The 20,113-nt window shown below is 50.0% G+C and overlaps 1 protein-coding gene across 1 annotated transcript in view; it reads left to right on the plus strand.

The window, feature by feature from the left end:
- The window catches only part of PRPF6 (pre-mRNA processing factor 6), a 48,868-nt gene that overhangs the window by 18,885 nt on the left and 9,870 nt on the right, over positions 1–20,113 (plus strand). The window contains exons 4-12 of the mRNA XM_036425850.2: positions 6,035–6,113; positions 6,543–6,719; positions 6,894–7,049; positions 10,247–10,341; positions 10,677–10,833; positions 12,129–12,291; positions 15,070–15,188; positions 15,984–16,202; positions 18,771–18,893. Of these exons, the coding sequence (XP_036281743.1) occupies positions 6,035–6,113; positions 6,543–6,719; positions 6,894–7,049; positions 10,247–10,341; positions 10,677–10,833; positions 12,129–12,291; positions 15,070–15,188; positions 15,984–16,202; positions 18,771–18,893 (1,288 nt within the window). The remainder of the gene's footprint in view (positions 1–6,034; positions 6,114–6,542; positions 6,720–6,893; positions 7,050–10,246; positions 10,342–10,676; positions 10,834–12,128; positions 12,292–15,069; positions 15,189–15,983; positions 16,203–18,770; positions 18,894–20,113) is intronic.

Consider the following 20,113-nt stretch of genomic DNA (forward strand, 5'->3'; position numbering starts at 1 on the left):
GAGGTCCACAATCCTTCGATGTCCAAGGAGGCTCCCTGCTTTCTACAATAAACATACTAATTCCTTCCTATTAGTTGCTGGCCTTTTATAATTTCAAATTAACTTCTAAACTTTCTTTCTATATCCTTCAAAAATACATAACCATGCCTCAAATTTTAAAGAAAAGGCAAGGGAGGAGGGAGCAGGTCCAGTACCCTGTTCCCAGGCCTCCAGCTGCTTGAAATTTAAAATGCCACATTTTTCCTACAGATAACAGATTTATCTGCATTTCTAAGTGTGCCACCCCCCCACCCCCCCAGGGGCAGAACATCAGTGAAAATTGTCCAAGCAGTCGCAGGGGGTTAAATCATACAAATAATTATTTTCATTGTTTTAGCACAATTCTAAATAAATTATAAACTTTTGAAATGACTCCCTAAAGTTTACAAAATACAAAATGCAGGTATAAGCCCAAATTCAAGCTTACAATGTGATTACAAATGACAACAATGGCATATAAAGCAAAACAAAACAGGTCAAATATAAAAGTTTTACATGTTACATTAAAATATCACTTCAGAAAAACCGACTTCAAAAAATACTGCATCGCTGACTTAAAATAATTTTTTAAGTGTAAGCATCACATAGATTTCTCATCTAACAAATGAGAACAAATCAATCCTTGAGATCTTTAATCATTACTGCTTATTTTTAACACATGTAATACAGTTCAGCCTGCCATACTCTAGGCATTTAGTTACCGCAATTAACTCCTCCCAATTTAATTTATACTTCGAACTTTTAAAGCTGGCAAGTCAAATATATTTGGAATTTCTTAAATAACACTACATTTCTAAGAAAAATACAAGGTGTAATCAATTAAGAGCTGCAATTCTGTCCTCTAGATTTTTCATGAGGCAAATCTAAACTACTTTACTATGTCTCTTCCTTCTCTTACATCCTGCTTACTTAGGGAGAAGTTTCTTTTTTCTGTTAATATATTTTATTGATTTTTCACAGAGAGGAAGAGAGGGATAGAGAGTTAGAAACATCGATGAGAGAGAATCATCGATCAGCTGCCTCTTGCACACCCCCTACTAGGGATGTGCCCGCAACCAAGGTACATGCCCTTGACTGGAATCGAACCCGGGACCTTGCAGACCGCAGGCCAACGCTCTATGCACTGAGCCAAACTGGTGCTGGCAACGTAGGGTGAAATTTCAGCAACAGATCTGGCCATTCCCTGTAGATCACTGGGGGAGGGATTGGACAAAGAGAAATATCGGTGTAGCCATTCAAATGCCCTTGAACACATTCTTTAGCTGAAGATCCCAGCCATTCATATGTAAACTTGTTACCTTTACCATCTAGTTCCTGCCTCAGGGTGGGAAATTTCAAAAGCTGCTTACAATGCCTTGGGAAACCAGTTTTAATTTATTTCCCAGTTAATCTCCACCATTTTTAAAAGCTCATTCTGTACACAGAAAAGAGGTTAAGTACTGCACAAAACTATGCGCAATTGTTTTGAACTGGACTTTTCTCTTTACATGAGCACAGGAATTCGAGATGCATAAAAACTTTCTTGAGGAGTGGCTTCGCCCCGTGTCTCCCCTCCCCCACCTCTTGCCTGCTTTGAGGGGAGGGAATAGCAAGTTTACAAAGAACACAGAAACAGAGGGCTCCTGAGAACAGTCTTCCAACTCCGTGGAAGCCAAACCAAACAACAACCTCACGCCGACCAGTGGCCCTCTGACATTGAAAGCTGGCCTCCCACTAGAATGAGTCTGCCATTGGCCATTCCGGGCCTCCACAACACAGAAAAAAACAACAACCAACAAGAGGGTGCCCAACATCAACATTTCAACTTAAAACCAGACTTGGGAGAGGTCCACTTCTCTCCCGCCTTTACAAGAGCACACAAATTCGCCCATGAGGCCTCTTCTCCAGGACCCAATGCTGCCACCCCGGCCCTGGGCCCAGGTCCCCAGAGCGAGGCTGCTGCCACCGCCGCCCCAGCCGCGCTGCTCAGGCAGCCCCCGAGGAGACAGGGAGGGAGCCCGGGTCGCCCCAGCGGCTTCCGGCTCCGCCTCCCCTTCTCCAGGCAGCCAGCAAAATTAACGCAGGTGCCTGCCCCTCGAGTGAGGCTGCCGCTGCTCAGATGCACTTCGACATGCAGACCGAGCCCCGCGGAAGCCCCCACTCCAACCCAACGCCCCCAGGGGGCCCTGCACCACCACGCCGGCCACACTTTGCCGGCTCCATCCTGGGGCGCCTCGCCACCCGCCGACACCAAAATCAGACCTGGGAAAGTCTCCCATCACTTTCCCGCATGTGAGGCATGGGCTCACGACACTCACCTCGTCCTGGGAGAGGTTTCCATCCCTCTCTCGCATGTGAGGGGCCCTCCTGGGAGGTCAGAACGACTTCCGAATCCTCCGGCCCTTGGTCTTAATGGCGCGTCTGCCAGATGTATTCGGGCACCAATGACACGAGGGGTTTCCACGTCCCTCAGAGCGCTTACACAAGGACACAGACATACACACACTTACCGCGGCCAGTCAGGCTCTCTGGATTGGCAGCCCTCATGGTTCTGGGGATCCCGGATGAATCCCCCGTATGTTACGCCCAGACTTCGTGATCCCCAAGGACCACCGGGGAGCCGAGTCTGATGCAATAAACAAAAGAGCCTCTTCCATGCTAGCATGGGCTCTGTCCCACACACGCCAACAGCATGGCAGAAGAGAGCCCCTTTAGCATTTTTTGTAATGTTGGTATGGTTGTGATAAACTACGTTAGCCTTTTTTTCTTTTCTCTTACTGCTTTTAAGATTCTCTCTTTGTCTTTAATTTTTGGCATTTTAATTACAATGTGTCTGAGCATAGGCCTGCTTGGGTTCTTCTTGCTTGGGACTCTGTGCCTCCTGAACTTTTGTGACTTTTTCTTTTTCCAGGTTAGGGAAGTTTTCTGCCATTATTTCTTCAATATGTTCTCTATCTCTTTCTCCCTTTCTGCCTTTTCTGATACACCTGCTATGTTAATATTGTTTATGTTTCATATTGCCCCATAGCTCCTTTAAGCTGTCCTCTTGTTTTTTAATTATTTTTTTCTTTTTCGTTTTCTGATTAATTTTTTTCAACCTTATCTTCTAATTCACTGATTCAATCCTCATCTTCCCCTACTCTGCTGTATATTCCTTCCAATGTGTTCTTTATTTGTGCTGTGTTATTCTTTATTTCTTTTTTCATAGTTACTGTTTCTTTTGTCATGCTGTTGAGCATCTTTATCATCATTATTCTGAACTCTGTTTCAAATAAATTTCTTATCTCCATTTTGTTTATCTTTTCTGGAGAATTCTCTTATTCTTTCATTTGAACGTCGTTTCTTTGTCTCCTCATTTTGGGTACCTGTTTTGGGTTTGTGACTATGTTTTAGGTAGATCTGCTACGCCTTTCAATCACTAGTGCAAGACAATGTCAAACACTGACTAATTAGATCAGGCAAAGACTCAAAGCCTCTAGAGACTGCCCCTGCTTGCAGACTGATTGCATTTAGCTTTGAATAGACCTTAGGCAATTGTCCACAGGTATGATAAGAATTTTTCCCAGTAGGGCTGGTTGATTGCTTCTGCCAGAAGGCTAATTATTCTCAGTCTTCTAATGGCCGCCAGCAACTCCACACCTTGGGACAAGGGGTTTTCCAATTGGGTGGGTCAGCTATCTTCCCCCAGGAAAAAATGCCAAATGTCTGTGTGAGAGAGATGACTTATGCAGAGTGAGGGAATGACTCAGCACAGGAAATCAGGATGTCTGCCTTCTGAGGTCTAATTTAAGGTCCAGAGCCTCCAACCCTGGCTTCTGCTCATATAGCTCCAGCCTACTCAGCCCTCCCCGTGCTGGAGCACAAGGTGAGTGGCTGCATGGGAATTTTGTATGTTGGCCCTTTAAGAGGGGGGTCTGAATTTCCAGCCATCTCTTCCTGGCCGATGGCAGCCCCACTACTTTTCACACCTAGATGTTATGTGGGTACCCTTCTTAGTTCTGGTGCTCTGCTGGGGATCCCAGGTTGGAGATTAAACCCCAGAGTTTTCAGTGGAAACCCCCACAGCTGAGATCTCTCTCTGAACTTATGTGTGTGGGTGTCTGGCCAGCCCTAGCATGCCTCTGTCCTTACAGTCTCCATGCAGTCTCCACTTTCAGTCCTCAGGTAGGAGGGTTCTCTCCTACGGGTCTTCCATTGATTATTCAAGAAATTTTTCTGTATTTTAGTTGCAATTCCAATTTGTGTCTGTGCAACATCCACTTACTCTGCCATCATTTTTAATTTCCTGGAAGATATTTTTTCCATTGATTTTTTTTTTTTTTTTTTTTTTTTTTTTTTTTTTTTTTTTTTTTTTAGGGAGTGGAAAGGAGCGGGGGAGGGAGAGAGAAATATTGATGTGAGAAAGATACATTGATTGGTTGCCTTCCCCAGACGAGGCTGGGGATAGAACTGCAACGTAGGAAAGTGCCCTTGACTGGGGATTGAACCCAGATCTTTTGGTCCTAGGGCTGGCATTCTAACCACCAGGACTTGACGGGAGTGTTTTTATGCTTGTGCACAAGTATGGTAGTTAAGTGCACATGGTTTGCATATTAAGCTTTGATTCCAACTTTCTGGAAGTCATTCATTAAAAACTGGTATGGATACCTGTGGAAAGTTGTATTAAGTAAGTGGTTGCTTTTCAGAACTTCATTATGAAAACTTGAGACAAGTAGAAAGAAAGTGTGGCAAACACGCCACCCTGCGGAGCCACAGCCCTGTCCCAGTTTGCACATTCCCTCCCCGCCCCTGCAGTGGTCTTTGCTGGTCACTCAGGGTCAGTTCACCCTCAGCATTGAGCAGTCTGTCTCCCACACTGGTCAGCACCTTTGTCCCACTCAGCATGAACCCGATTCTGTTACCTGACCTGGGCCATGTCCGTATTCCCTGCTCATCCCAAAGCGTGGCCGAGCTGCTTTTCTCCCAAACCAACCGTCAGACCAGTTCCCGTGTCATGTCTCCAACATTTCCCCCTGCCTTTGCCTTTGAACCTTCGGTGACATCGGCTTTCTGAGGAGATCAGTCCATTGTAGAAGCACCCGTCCCTTAGCTTGTCCTGCTCTGTTCCTGTGGAGTGGACCCTGGAGCTGAGCCTGGCTGACATATGCAGCATTTTTAGCCAGAACACCTGACAGATGCACCTTTGTGTTGCTTTGTTTCAGAGGCCGTGGTGACTGACTTTCCAGCTTCTGGAGAAGGGTTTCTCTCTTCCACACACATCGTCTGTCATAGTCCATTCAGATTCCTGCCTACAGATACCTTTCTCTTACCTGGTACAGGGAAGTGTGAATCTCAGTGTGAGGAAGTTTTATTTTATTTTTAAAAATATATCTTTATTGATTTCAGAAAGGAAGGGAAAGGGAGAGAGAGAAACATCAGTAATGAGAGAGAATCATTGATCAGCTACCTCTTGCATTCTTTCTACTGGGAATCAATCCTGCAACGTAGGCATGTGCTCTGACCAGGAATCGAACCGTGGTTCATAGGTTGATGCTCAACCACCGAACCACACCAGCTGGGCAGCTGCTTAGTTCCTGTCAAGTCCCGTTTGCTGAGCTTGGTTGATACTTTGTTCTCGTGTCTGTAATTCTGTGTTCAAATGTAACCTCAGATTTCCTCCCCGTGTCTAGACCAGTCTCAGCTCCCGGAGCCCAGGAGCTCTCCCTACCTGAAGCCTGGTTGGAGCCGGGAGGCGGGGAGGCTTACCGTGTGTTTACCTCAGGAGGAGGGGCACTGGCATTCATAGGATGGCCCTGCCTCTGCTATTTTGTAGAATTGTAAAGCAGCAAACATACTTGTGTTCAAATGCAAGTATTTACATCCGAGTAAGACAGCTTGTTTTTATTTCAGTGAATTTCTGCATGTTTTCATTTGGTAGATACTTGAGTTATATTTGGTGGCCTAATTGAGAAGTGTAATAAAGTGACTGTTTCAGACGCCCAGCATTTCTAATGCGTGCACACATTTTACTTCCTAGGGAGCAAAGGGAGAAAGAAGAAATTGAAAAATACCGTATGGAACGCCCCAAAATCCAACAGCAGTTCTCAGATCTCAAAGTAAGAGAAGGAGGGCACCCAGGCTGCCCGCAGAGAGCCAGCCTGTGTGGGTGGAGCTGCTGGGACGTTCCTAACTGTGCTCTTGAGTTCACTCGGGTGAAGAAGGCCCTGCTGTAGCCTGTTCAGTTATATGTCTGTGCCAAGAGGCTCCCTGCTGAAGGAGGAGGGACCGATGTGGGTGTTTTCTTTGTAAGGTTACCTCTGTGTGTACATTTCTAAGATGTGTCCTCTGGGCTTTGACAGAACAGTTTGCATTGAGTGAAGTGGAGCAGATCAGCAAGTTGACTTTTCTTAATGAGTAGACAACCGTTTCTGCATCAGGTCCTTTCTAAGTATGATCTGGAGGGCGGGGCCAGGGAGAGGATAGTTTTCCTTGAGCAATGTGAAATTCTGCCGGGGAATTAATATTTTGGGGCCGGATGTTTTCAGAGGAAGTTGGCAGAAGTCACAGAGGAAGAGTGGCTGAGCATCCCTGAGGTTGGCGATGCCAGGAACAAACGCCAGCGGAACCCACGCTACGAGAAACTGACCCCCGTTCCCGACAGCTTCTTTGCCAAACATTTGCAGACTGGAGAGAACCATACGTCCGTGGACCCCCGGCAAACTGTGAGCGAGCTGCTAGGAGGCACGGGCCTTACTCTGGTCTCCGTTAGATAGTGTGGGGGGCACGGGGCGTGGCGAATCTGGTGCTTCACCCGTCCGGGCTGCACTGCTGCCAGTCTGTCTGCATAGCTACATTCGTCCGGACGGACGTCAGCATCTTACCCCTTTTCTCTCCAGCAATTTGGAGGTCTTAACACACCTTATCCTGGTGGACTGAACACTCCGTACCCAGGTGCAATGACACCTGGATTGATGACACCTGGCACCGGGGAGCTGGACATGAGGAAGATTGGCCAAGCGAGGAACACGCTGATGGACATGAGGCTGAGCCAGGTGAGAGTTCGTGTCCTCTAACATTTTCTACAGTAATATTTTGAAGTTTTGTTTCCTGATAATAAACTAGTACATTCCCGTAGAAAGTTCATGTTTGGAAGGCTTTGTCACAGGTGAGCAGACCTGCGGTGCGGTGCCGCCCGTCCCATTGCAGAGGGGCAGGTCTGCATTCCATGGTGGTGCTCCGCCTGCGGGTGTGATCACGCCAGGCGCCTAGCTGCTGGCGTGCGGACTCAGTGCACGTGCTTCTCCCTGCACCCTCGATAATCATAGCCCTTAGGAAGCTGTACTCCATCGATGCTCTGGAAGGAACGCCCAGGCGAAGTGGGAAGCCCATTCTAATTAGGACGTGCACAGCAGAAACCAGGAAGGAAGATACTTTCAAGCTGGATTGCATATAAGTAGAAAACTTGTGCACTCTAAAGTCAGGAGCACCAACAAATTGGGGGAGGACTCATGCCATGACAATGGATGGCAGAGCAATGTATGTGACTCTGACTTGTGTTGGAGAGACGTGCACGCACACAGGCATGTCTGCATCCTCCCCCCAGCCCCCCAGGTGCCAGAGAATCGGGGCGGGGCGGGGGTGCACTGAAGCTTCCTGGTAAATGCTTTAAAGCAGGGGTCTTCAAACTATGGCCCACGGGCCACATGCGGCCCGCAGAGGAGTCTGATCCGGCCCGCCAGGTTTTTTGGGCAGTGAGCGCAGCCGAGGTGTTACAGTAGGAATTAGTAGTTCATATAGTCCGGCCCTCCAGCTTTCTGAGGGACCGTGATCTGGCCCCCACTTTAAAAAGTTTGAAGATGCCTGCTTTAAAGCCATGATCGGCAAACTGCGACTCACGAGTTTGCAGCTCTTTGGCCCCCTGAGTGTGGCTCTTCCACAAAATACCACGGCCTGGGCAAGTCTGTTTTGAAGAAGTAGCGTTAGAAGAAGTTTTAAGTTTAAAAACTTTGGCTCTCAAAAGAAATGTCCATTGTTGTAACTGTTGGTATTTGGCTCTGTTGACTAATAGTGTGCCAACCACTGCTTTAAAGGAACAATTTCCTGTACGCAGACACAGTGAGAGTGGTGCAGTGAGCTTGCCAGTCACTGCCCTTGGATGCAGTAGAAGCACTTAATGTTAATTGATCTTTTACTGCACTTTTTCTTGAACTGTTTTTAGATTTTAAAAAGTTCTCTTTATGGTTGAAAGTTGTACTTATTGAACTGTTGATGGGAGCAGAGATTCTATAAAGACGGTTTGCTTACACTTTGTGACTATTGTGGCTAGTACTGTTGTGAGCCTGGGTGCACAGTAGCTGTTTGAGTCCCTGCTCCAGTTCTTTGGGTATAAACGTAGAAGCGGAGTGGCTTTAATAAAAATAAAAATGAAAAAAAGAGGCGGAGTGGCTGGGTCTATGGTGGTTCTGTATTTAGTTTTCTGAGGAGCCCCATACTGTTGCCCCCATCGGCTGCACCATTTAGACGCCCACTGCAAAGAGGGTTTGGTTTCTCCACATCCTTAACAGCATTTATTATGACCTTTTAAAACATGTTTTTATTGTTTTTAGGAGAGAAAGGAAGGAGAGGAAGAGAGAAACATAAATGTGAGAGAGAATCGTTGATTGGCTGCCTCCTATACGTGCCTCGACCGGAATCAAGCCCCCATCGTGGATGTGCCCTGGCCTGGGACCCAGCTGTGGCATCGTGGTGCACAGGAGGATGCTCAGCCCGCTGAGCCACATTGGCGAGGGCTGTTTTCTTTCTTTATTTTTAAATATATTTTTATTAATTTCAGAGTGAGGGAGATAAAGAGAGAAACATCAGTGATACAAAGAAAAATAATTGATTGCTGCCTCCTGCATACCCCACATTGGGGATTGAGTCTGCAACCTGGGCATGTGCCCTGACCAGGAATTGAACCTTGACCTCCTGGTTCATGGGTCAATACTCAAACCACTGAACCACACTAGCCAGGCTGTGTTTCTGTTCTTTCAGTACCGTGATGGTTATCCTCAGTTAGATTTTATGGCCCTCCCGCCATATAAACTTTAGAATCAGTTTGTCAGTACCCACAAAATAACATGCTGGGATTCTGATTGGATTGTATTGAATCTGCAGATCAAGTTGGGACGAACTGACATCTGACAGTATTAATTCTTCCTATCCGTGAACATGGAATATCTCTCTTCATTGACCAAGTTCTTCGGTTCTGTTCATCAGAATTTGTAGTTTCCTCACAGAGGTCTTGGATGTGTTTGTTAGATTATATACACATTAGTGAAAATGTCCTGTGAGCCCTGACCGGTGTGGCTCAGTGGATAGGGCATCAACCTATGGACTCAAGGGTCCCAGGCTCAATACCGGTCTAGGGCATGTATGTTGCAGGCACATCCCCAGTAGGGAGTGTGTAGGAGTCAGCTGATAGATGTTTCTCTCTCATCCATGTTTTTCTCTTCCTTCTACAAAAAAAATATATTAAAAAAGAAACAACGGGATAGGGTTTTTAAGTTCAGATCCCATGTGTTGGTTGAAGGAAAGCATTTGGAAAGCATTTGGCTTTTGCACATTAGCCTTGCACCCTGCCGCCTTGCTGTAATTGTTTGTTCAGGTTTTTTGTCTGTTTGTTTTAATATATTTTATTGATTTCAGAGAGGAAGGGCGAGGGAGAGAGACAGAAACATCAATCATGAGAGAGAACCATTGATTGGCTGCCTCCTGCTCACCCCCTAATGGGGATGAGCCCACAACCCGTGCATGTGCCCTTAACCAGTATCAAACCCGGGACCCTTCAGTCCACAGGCTGACTCTATCCACTGAGCCACAGCAGCTAAGGCGAGGTTGGTTTTTTTTTGTGTGTGTGTATGTGTATATATATATATATACACTTTTTTATGGAGAAGAAGGGAGAGGGATAGAGAATTAGAAACATCGATGAGAGAGAAACATCGATCATCTGCCTCCTGCACGCCCCCCACTGGGGATGTGCCCACAACCAACACACATGCACCTGGCTGGAATTGAACCTGGGACCCTTCAGTCCGCCAGACTGGCCAGGCCATGGTTTTATTTTTTAATATAAATCTGTGTTCTGTATAGATGAAATTGGGTTATCATCACCACAAGCTGTTGTTTACATGAAGGTGTTTTCTGCTTCTCAAGTTCTCATGCCCACTGGCAGCCCTCTGACCAGAGTGCCTGGCCTCTTTTGCAGGTGTCGGACTCTGTGAGTGGACAGACTGTAGTCGACCCCAAAGGCTACCTGACAGATTTAAATTCCATGATCCCAACCCACGGAGGGGACATCAAGTGAGTGATCTGAGGAACGGGGGTCAGAGCGGGACTCGGGTTGCCTAGAATGCTTGGATTTTCTTTGAAAAACATGCAGTCAAATAGAATGTGGGTGTTCTCAGAAGTATGTGGTGTGGCTGTTTGATTTTCCATTAAATCCATCTTTATCCCTTCATTGAACACGTGCTCTGTGCCTATCTGCGTGGCTGCTGAGCAGGCTGGGGTGCTGGCCAGGGTGAGCTGGGTGTCCCCCGGCTTCAGCGCTCCTAGGAGTGCGGTCTGTGCTGGTGCTCTCCCTGGGCTTGGGACACCTCAGCGCGTGGCGGCCTGACCTGTGCCTCCTCACCCTGTAGTGACATCAAAAAGGCACGACTGCTCCTCAAGTCTGTCCGGGAGACAAACCCTCACCACCCGCCCGCCTGGATTGCATCCGCCCGCCTGGAAGAAGTCACCGGGAAGCTGCAAGTCGCTCGAAACCTTATCATGAAGGGGACAGAGATGTGCCCCAAGGTGAGACGTGTGGGGCCAGGAGGGACCCTCACCAGCAGGCACGGTTTAAGGCAGGATAGCCTTAGCTGGAAAGAGCGAGGCTGGTCAGCGCTCCCACCCCACCCCACCTCACGTGAAAGTGCTAAAGATAAGTGCTGATCTTAGAGGATGCCACCCTTGTGGAGGTGGAGTGCTTAAATAAGCTTTAAAAAGGCAAGTGAAACCTGGTGGAGGGGGGAAAAACGAGGAACTTTTGTAATAATGTGAACAATAAAGGTTTATTTAAAAAAAAAGGCAAGTGAGACCCTCTAAGCCAGCGGTCGCCAGCCGGGGGTCCGTGAGGCTGCTCTAGGTGGCCGCGCTATTGGCAGCTGGGTGCCGTGCCCGGAGAGGGCCTGGGCATGCCACCTGGGCTCCTGCTGGGCTCCTCGCGGTGTGGCCAGTGACCCACGGCCACGGTCCAAGCCTTGGCTGTACGAGGTCTGTGGTACAGCTGTGTTTGAGGCCAGGCACCGGGGACGGGCCTGTGCGGCTCAGTGGTTGAGTGTAGACCCCCCCACACCGAGAGGTGGCTGGTTCCATTTCCGATCGGCACACTATGGGTGGCTTGATCCCCAGTGTGGTGCAGGAGACATTCAGTCCATGTTGATGTTTTTCTCATTAATGTCTAATTCTCCCGCTACTTCTCTCTCTCTAAAAACCAATAAAGTATTTTTTTAAAAAGCCCCAGTGGCCGAAACCGGTTTGGCTCAGTGGTAGAGCGTCTGTCTGCGGACTGAAACGTCCGAGTTCAATTCCGGTCAAGGGCATGCACCTTGGTTGCGGCACATCCCCGATGTTTCTCCCTCATCGATGTTTCTAGCTCTCTATCTCTCGCCATTCTTCTGTGTAAAAAATCAATAAAATATATTAAAAACAAAAAACAAAAAAAAACCCTCATCCTTCAGGAATCATCTTCTAGAGCACATGTGTCAAACACAAGGCCCGCGGGCCAAATCCGTCCCGCCAGGCCTTGCAATGTGGCCCGCACTGCGCTGTCATCACTGCACTCCACTGTGTTTCCATCACAATGACAGTTTATGACTGTTCAGTAAACCATTCAGCCCGCAATTTAGGCTGGATTTTAGGTTTTGGCCCCTTCTCTGATTGAGTTCGACACCCCTATTCTAGAGCTAGGAAGTCTTTAAAAAGCCCCGTGGATGGGTGTGGGCCAGGGGCCAGCCGCGTGTCCTGAGGCTGTGTGCAAGACCCAGGGGCTGCCGCTTCGGCGGGGCTCCGGCTGGCACGTAGCATGCCGTTCTCCTGTTTGCCCGCAGAGTGAAGATGTGTGGTTGGAAGCAGCCAGGTTGCAGCCTGGGGACACTGCCAAGGCTGTGGTGGCCCAAGCTGTCCGTCACCTCCCCCAGTCTGTCAGGATTTACATCAGAGCAGCAGAGCTGGAAACAGACATTCGTGCCAAGAAGCGGGTTCTTCGGAAAGGTGAGCCTCCGGGCGCCGCCCCGAGCCGTGTCCTACTGTCTCCGTGTGCAGGGCTGCCTCCTCCGCCCCCGGGGCCGTGCCCAGGGAGAGCAGCTTTCCTTCCGTGGGTTTGCTGGGAGTAGGTAACGAGGGGGTGGCATCTTCAGGCCTTTTTCTGGCTGGGTTACCCCTGCCCTTTCCTCTGTGGGGGAGTGTCCCCCTGGCTGAGATGCTCTGGCATAAATCCCACTCCTGCCTTTTCTTGCGGTACGACTGGCCGTCGCTGTGGCCCAGGTACGGTGGACATGCTGGTTCAGGACCTGCTCTGGGAGGGCGAGCTGCGCCAGCGTCACGCAGGCCCCGTGGGCGGCAGTCACGCCCAAGCGTCAGGAGCTGGGGTCTGGCAGGGAGCGGCACCAGAGCTCTGCGGCGATGAGCTCCTTCCTGTCCGGCGGGACTCCTGCGAGGCAGTGGGTCCCCTTGCACAGTTTGTTGCCAGAGAAACTGACTCCATCCAGGAATCACTGCCAAGATGCAGCTTTGGAGGGTGCTGTGTTTTCATCCTGAGGGACTGATACACAGGATCGCCCTTCGCCTCCCTGTGGGCCTGCTGCTGCTGTTTGCTCCAGAGCAGATGCCAGTCAGCTGGAGGGAGCCTGGGTTCAGCGCAGGCGCAGAAGATGCATTTGTGGTGGTGGGGTCAGTTTTCAGTGGGTGGTGGCCAGCTCTTGTGTTTAAGATGTGTTTGAGTCACATGTCAGAGGTGTGTGATGTCAGGCCTTCCGGCGTCATCGCGTAGTTTCTGGCTCTACATCTGTTCGATAGAGGCCAGGTGGCATCCACCTGTGTGGCTCTGCCTGCAGGTATGTATCATGTGCTCAGAGTTTTTCTCTCACCCCTGCTTTCTTTTTTTAAATATATTTTTACTGATTTCAGAGAGGAAGAAAGAGGGAGAGAGAGGTAGAAACATCAGTGATGAGAGAGAATCATTGGTTGCCTGCCCCTTGCACGACCCCTACTGGGGAGTGAGCCTGCAACCTGGGCATGTGCCTTTGACCAGAATCGAACCCGGGACCCAGTTCACTGTGCCAAAACAGCCAGGGCTCACCTCTGATTTCTTTTTTCTTTTTTTAAAAAAATTTTATTGATTTTTTACAAAGCAGAAGAGAGAGGGAGCAAAGAGAGGGACAGAGAGTTAGAAACATCGATCAGCTGCCTCTTGCACACCCCCTGCTGGGGATGTGCCCACAACCAAGGTACATGCCCTTGACCTTTCAGTCCACAGGCTGACGCTCTATCCACTGAACCAAACCGGTTTCGGCCTCACCTCTGATTTCTTGATTGCAGCATTGCTATCCATTAAATTCTCAGAGCCAGACTCTTCAAAACGGAGCCAGGAGCAGAAAATTAGTACCTTCTTTGGTAGAAATTAGCTTCTACCTTTTTTCAGCCAGAAAACGAGCTCTCTGATGACAAACACATTGAACTGGGCATTAGCGTTTATTTACTCAGGAAAGCTCTGTGGGCCGCCTGCGCCGTGTGAGATGCTCCCCGCACAGCCTGGGTTCGTTTCCGGTTGGCTGTGTGTGTGGAGAGAGGACGGGCATGGAGGAGGCCCTGGCGGGGGAGCTGGGGCACACCGGCCGTCCCGGCCTGGAGGGGCGCAGGCCTTCAGCTCTCCTTTTGGTCAGGGAGCAGCTGTGCTCAGGCGGAGGGATGTGGGAACCCTAGCTGGCCTGCCCCCGCTCCCTGGTTATGGTCCTGTCCCTGCCCCTCTGTAGAGAGTTTCCCGAAGCAGCTCCTGTTCCCAGGTGCCTGAGAAAGCCGTGCTGCCTCCCGGTGCACTTGGCAGCCACCCCTGGAAAGGGCTGATGTTTGAAAACGAAGGTGCCGCCTCTGATGACAGGGCACCGTGCAGCCCTCAGCCTCTGGTCTGTGTGTCGGCTGCGGTCACACTCAGTGCAGCTGACGTCCTGGGGCTCTGCTGGGAGAGCTTCAGCTTCCTCTGCTGGTTTGAGGCTTGAGGCTGAGTGAGCTTGAGCATAGTGCTTGACTTGAGTCTCAGTGTCCTCCCCTGTAAGGGTACACGTGGGTGGAGAGCCTTATGCCAGGGGTTGGGCCATGGGCTGCTTCCTGGCGTGCAGCACCGTGCTGCTCTGTGTACCAGGCACTCACATACAGCATGGACTCTGGCCCCTGGCATGGCAGCCTGGCTCTCGTCGTCTGGTCACTGAGCACAGGGACAACACCTGTGTGTCTCTCCCCCCCCTTCCCCCCCCCCACCCACCCAAAGGCCTGTAGGCTGCTGTCACATCTGCCTCTGTGAGGGCCTGGCTTGTCCCGGCTTCTCACAGGCATTTCTTGTTCAGACTCCTCTTTTCCTGCCTGGCCTGTCCCTTACGCTCGAGGTGGCCCTGACACAGCCTGGCAGAGCTTTGTGTAAACCATCCCTGGGTCTCGGAACTGAGCCGCCTTCGGGTGCACACGGCCTATGGGGCACGTCCCAGGGTCATCTGTCTTCCTCTCTCGTGCTCCCTGCCCTCCGCTCGCTTCCTCGCTCACCACCTGCGCGCTGGGCCTTCCTGTGTGCTGGCTGCCTGCGGGGCCTCTGTTGCTCTGTTTTCTGACATGGATTTCAGTGTGTGCGGGGTGGAGGGGATGCACCCCCCTCCGCTGCCTGCTGTGCCCCAAGCCTTGGAGCCCCTCGAAAGGGCAGGCCTGCTGTCCCAGCTGTCCCTCGGGCCAGGCCTGACCCTGCTGGCTGCAGCATCACTTCCCCTTTTCTGTGACTTTTCCCAGCCCTGGAGCATGTACCCAATTCTGTTCGCTTGTGGAAGGCAGCAGTTGAGCTGGAAGAGCCTGAAGATGCTAGAATCATGCTCAGCCGAGCTGTGGAGTGCTGCCCCACTAGCGTGGAGGTGAGTCCTCAGCCTCATCACTGCCATTGAGGCTGAGCCCAGGCCCAGGACCTGAAAGTGGCATCAGCTGGGCGTTGAGCTCACCCAGGTGCAGTAAGAATCCACTGGAAGCCGCCTGACAGCTGCAGGCAGAGCAGCCTGGCCCTGGTAGCCAGCCGCTCTGGGCTCTGTGGGAGCCCTCCTTCAGGCCTGGGCCACGCAGAATTAGCAGATGGGACCTGAGGGGAGAGAGTGATAGAAATCATTGACACATCTTTCTGCCAACCCAGCACGAAGTCGGCTTCTTGCCTCTGAGCTAGTTGGAATTCTCTAGTTTTAAACATTCAAGTTCACAGCAGTGTGCAGTGCTTGTAGTCTTGGTTTTATGATATCCAGTATGTATTTCATTATCCTGAGGGGAATTGCGAAATTTTCCAAACAAAATCAATCTTAATTCTTTATATAAAAATAAACAGAGCCTGTACACATGCGTGGTGTTGAAATGCTGCCGAGTCACCAGCTGGGGTGTGAGAGCCCAGGAGGCTGAACACCCACGTGATCTTTAGCTGGGGAAGCGGCCTCCTGTCCTGCTCACCCCCGTTCCACACAGGGCATACGTTTCTCTTCCTGGTAAGGAGACAGTCTCTAAGTAAATCAGCAGCCTCACTGAGCAACTCTCAGAGTGAAAATGCTGCTTTCACGTCCGTGGGCCCTGCTCGGATGGTCCTTGAGAGCTCAGGCCTGGGAAGCACCTCGGGGCCACTGAGGCAGGCTCGGCACCTGCCCCTTGGGTCTCACGTCTGCCTTTCCACACAGCTGTGGCTCGCTCTGGCGAGGTTGGAGACCTATGAAAATGCCCGCAAGGTCTTGAACAAGGCCCGTGAGAACATCCCCACAGACCGGCACATCTGGGTCACGGCTGCCAAGCTGGAGGAAGCCAACGGGAACACGCAGATGGTGGAGAAGATCATTGACCGGGCCATCACCTCTCTGCGGGCCAACGGGGTGGAGATCAACCGCGAGCAGTGGATCCAGGTGGGCCTGCAGCTGCGCTCAGGGTCAGCGGCAGCTCCAAAAATGGACGTCCTCCCACACGTGGCCTCTCTCCTAGGACAGGGCTGGCACATGGGGCTTTCCTTGATCGCATTGAAGCTTTTGTAGTGGCAAACCAAGTGCACATTGAGGTTAGGTGCTCTGAAGCCTTTCAGCATGTGGACATACGCTGCTCATGTCACTTTGCGACTAGAAATAGCCTGGCCAGTGTTGCTCAGTGGTTGAGCATCAACCCATGAACCAGGAGGGCACATGCCTGTGTTAGGGCTCGATCCCCAGTAGGGGGCTTACAAGAGGCAGCCAAATCAATGATTCTCTCTCATCATTGATGTTTATCTCTCTCTCCCTCTCCCTTCCTCTCTGAAATCAATCAAAACATTAAAAAAAAACAAAACAAAAGAAACCCAAAAGGGGTGACAGACAGCTCTGGCTGGTATTGTTCAGTGGTTTGTGTGTTGGGCCCCATGTAATGGGTCTCAGGTTTGATTCCCAGTCAATGGCACACACCTGGGTTTCAAGTTCAGTGTGGGAGGCAACCAGTTCCCTCCCTCCCTCCCTCCCTCCCTCCCTCCCTCCCTCCCTTCCTTCCTTCCTTCCTTCCTTCCTTCCTTCCTTTCTTCTTCCTTTCTTCCTCCTTTCTTCCTCCTTTCTTCCTTTCTCTCTCCCCCTATCCACTCTCTCTAAAAATCAATGGAAAAAATATCCTTGGATGAGGATTAACAAAAAATAAAAATAAAAGGGATGACAAAAAGTGTTAGCTGTGTGCTGGCTGTGTTTCAGGGCCACTGTTCTGATATGTATGAAATGGCATTTGGGATATCTTAGTGAGCTTTTTTAAAAATAAGTGGCTTTTTGTGGACTGAAAGATCCCAGGTTTGGTTTGGTCAAGGGCATGTACCTTGGTTGCGGGCACATTCCCAGTGAGGGGTGTTCAGGAGGCAGCTGAGCGACGTTTCTCTCTCATCAATGTTTCTAACTCTCTATCCCTCTCTCTTCTGCTCTGTAAAAAATCAACAAAATGTATTTTTAAAAAAAATAATAAGCGGCTTTGGCCCTGGCTGGTGTTGCTTGGCTGGTTAGTTGGTTGGGCATCGTCCTGTGCACTGAAGTGTTGCCAATTCCATTCCTAGTCAGGGCATATCCCCTGTAGGAGGCATGCAGGAGGCAGCCAACCCATGTTCCTCTCTCTCACCCCTTCTCCCTCTCTCTAAAAATCAACTTTAAGCCCTAAATGGTTAGAGCGTTGGCCTGGAGACTGAAAGGCCTCAAGTTCGATTCTGTCAAGGACATGTACCTTGGTTGCAGGCACATCCCCAGTAAGGAGGGCGCAGGAGGCAGCTGATTGATGTTTCTGACTTATCTCCATCCCTCTCCCTTCCTCTCTGTAAAAAATCAATAAAATATATTAAAAATCAACTTTAAAAAACGTTTTTATTGACTTTAGAGAGGGAGAGGGATAGAGAGAAACATCAGCAACGAAAGAACCATTGATTGGCTGCCGCCTGCCTGCCCCTTACTGGGGGATTGAGCCCGCAACCCAGGCATGTGTGGAGCCAAACCTGGGCCCTTCAGTTTGAAGGCCGATGCTTTATCCACTGAGCCAAACCGGCTAGGCGTCTAAAAATCAATTTTCAAAACAGCGGCTTTGAGTTTCTTTTCATATTTAAAAGTCATTTGTGTTTTCTTAGAGAACTGTGTGTTGTATGTCTCTTATGTTATTGGTCCTTTTCCATTTGATGTGCAAGAGACACCAGTGATAGGTCTGTGTCTCCTGATATCTCCCCTCTCCTATGGGGAAGCCCGGTGCTCCCCTGCGGCCAGCAGCCCCGCCCCCTGAATGCTCCTGTGCGGCCCCTCCCTCAGGTTCTACCTTGCCGACTGTGTGAGGCTCAGCTCGCCCCACAGGTCCCTGTTCCAGACCAGCAGACACAGTGTGTGACCTTGTCTGTCCTCCAGGCTCTTTGCACGTTTCTTTAGCGCAGGAGCCGCCTCTTGCCACTGAGTTGCTTCCGTAGCCCTTTGTGCACGGTAGGTACCGTATTTTTCGGACCATAAGACGCACCAGTTTTTAGAGAAGGGAAATGAAGAAAAAAGATTCTGAAACAAATAGTGTCCTAAAATATTTTATGTGCATTAAAACCCAACATCACAGTCATAAACACATGTAATCAACCCTGTAAAGTAAACAGCAGCATTTAGAACCATTTTAGAGCCGGGCAAGCACACAGAGACCACACAGAGCCGGGCAAGTAAAAAAACTTTTTTTTTAAAGTATATGTGTAGGCTATATTTGGACCATAAGACGCAGGGACTTTTTCCCCCCCTTCTGGGGGAAAAAATGTGCGTCTTATGGTCCGAAAAATACGGTACTTACTGAAGGTTTGTTGAGCATTGATTTGCTGGGTGCAGGGATGGGTACACCAGTGAGCAGGACAGTCAGAACCTGTGGAACCCACACACGTGTTGTTTGCAGGAGCAGGGCGCTCGGTGCTCGCCGTCCGTGGAGCCCTGCACTCGCTGTGGATTCAGTTTTGTGTCCCTCCCTCTCAGGATGCCGAGGAGTGTGACAAGGCGGGCAGTGTGGCCACCTGTCAGGCAGTCATGCGAGCTGTAATTGGCATTGGGATCGAGGAGGAGGACCGGAAGCACACCTGGATGGAAGATGCCGACAGTGTGAGTCTGGTCCTCGGGCCTGGAGTCTCTTTGCTTGGGTTTGAGAATCTCTGGTGTGCTGGTGTGTAGCCATCATTGCGTCGTAAGGGACAGATCCGCGTGAAGAGCTGCTTTCGTAGCACGCACTCACTCAGAGCTCGAGGGGACTGGGTCCCAGGTTCACACGCTCCCTTAGTGTTTACCTCTGCGCATCTGGCTGGTCCCCACCCTGGCTCTGTTATAAACGGCACTCGGAAAACATTTTGCGCGCACAGCTTTTGCCTAGTACTTTGAGACTATTTCCTTAGTACAGTTGTCCAGAGAAGACATAGGGTCACAGTCATAAGCACAGTTAAGTATTTTATCCCTTGCATGCAACCCTTTTTTAGCTTTTTTTTATTTTGAAATAATTTTAGTCTTATCTAAAAGTAGCAAAACTCTATGAACACTTCTTATGCCTTTCACCCAGAATCCACCAGACTTACCCATTTTACCACATTTGTTTTATCATTCTCCACATGCACACACATGCCCCTCCTTTTTCTCTGAACCCTTGAAGAGTGAGTTTTAGATGGCATGGCCCTCAGTGTGTGTTCTCGAAGGAGGGTGCTCATGAGCACCCCGTTGGGTGGGTGTTGGTGCAGGACTGTCAGGCGCGGGCTCTGTCCGAGGTCAGCGGTGGCTCGCCTCGTTCTGTGGCGTAGCTGCCTGGTCACCTCTTCGGGCCTCTGTGCCTGAGGAGGGCTCCGGCCTGTCTGGCTTCCACGAGTCTGGTGTGTGGGAGGCGTCGGGGCCAGTGCTCTGCGCGGCCCTGGACTCAGCCTGCACGTGTCTCATGGCCGGTTGAGTTCTGCATCCTGGTGGGGACTCATCCTCCTGGCGGGTTGTGCTGGGGGCCGTCTGCACCCATTCAACCCTGGCCAGTCCAGGGGCGCTTGCCAGGCTCGCCAAGGGAAGGTTACTGGTTTTCCCCTTTTAATTAAGCAGTATTTCGTGGGGGACGCTTTGAGACTACCCACATCTTGTTTCTCGCCAAACTTTGACCTGCGGGCCCATTAAGTTTGGCCTCTGTCAGTTATTGCCATGGTATTTGCCAAATGGAGGTTTTTTAAATGTTGTTTCCTCTGATTGATTAGAGTTTATTAGTAGGAATTCTACAGTGAAGAACAGTGAAGGACAGCCTCCCTCTCTCCCTCATTCATGTGGCGTCCACCCCTTTACATCAGGAGAGACTGAGGGTC

The sequence above is a fragment of the Pipistrellus kuhlii genome, unplaced genomic scaffold (assembly GCF_014108245.1).
Source record: "Pipistrellus kuhlii isolate mPipKuh1 unplaced genomic scaffold, mPipKuh1.p scaffold_m20_p_87, whole genome shotgun sequence".
Lineage (NCBI taxonomy): Eukaryota > Metazoa > Chordata > Mammalia > Chiroptera > Vespertilionidae > Pipistrellus > Pipistrellus kuhlii.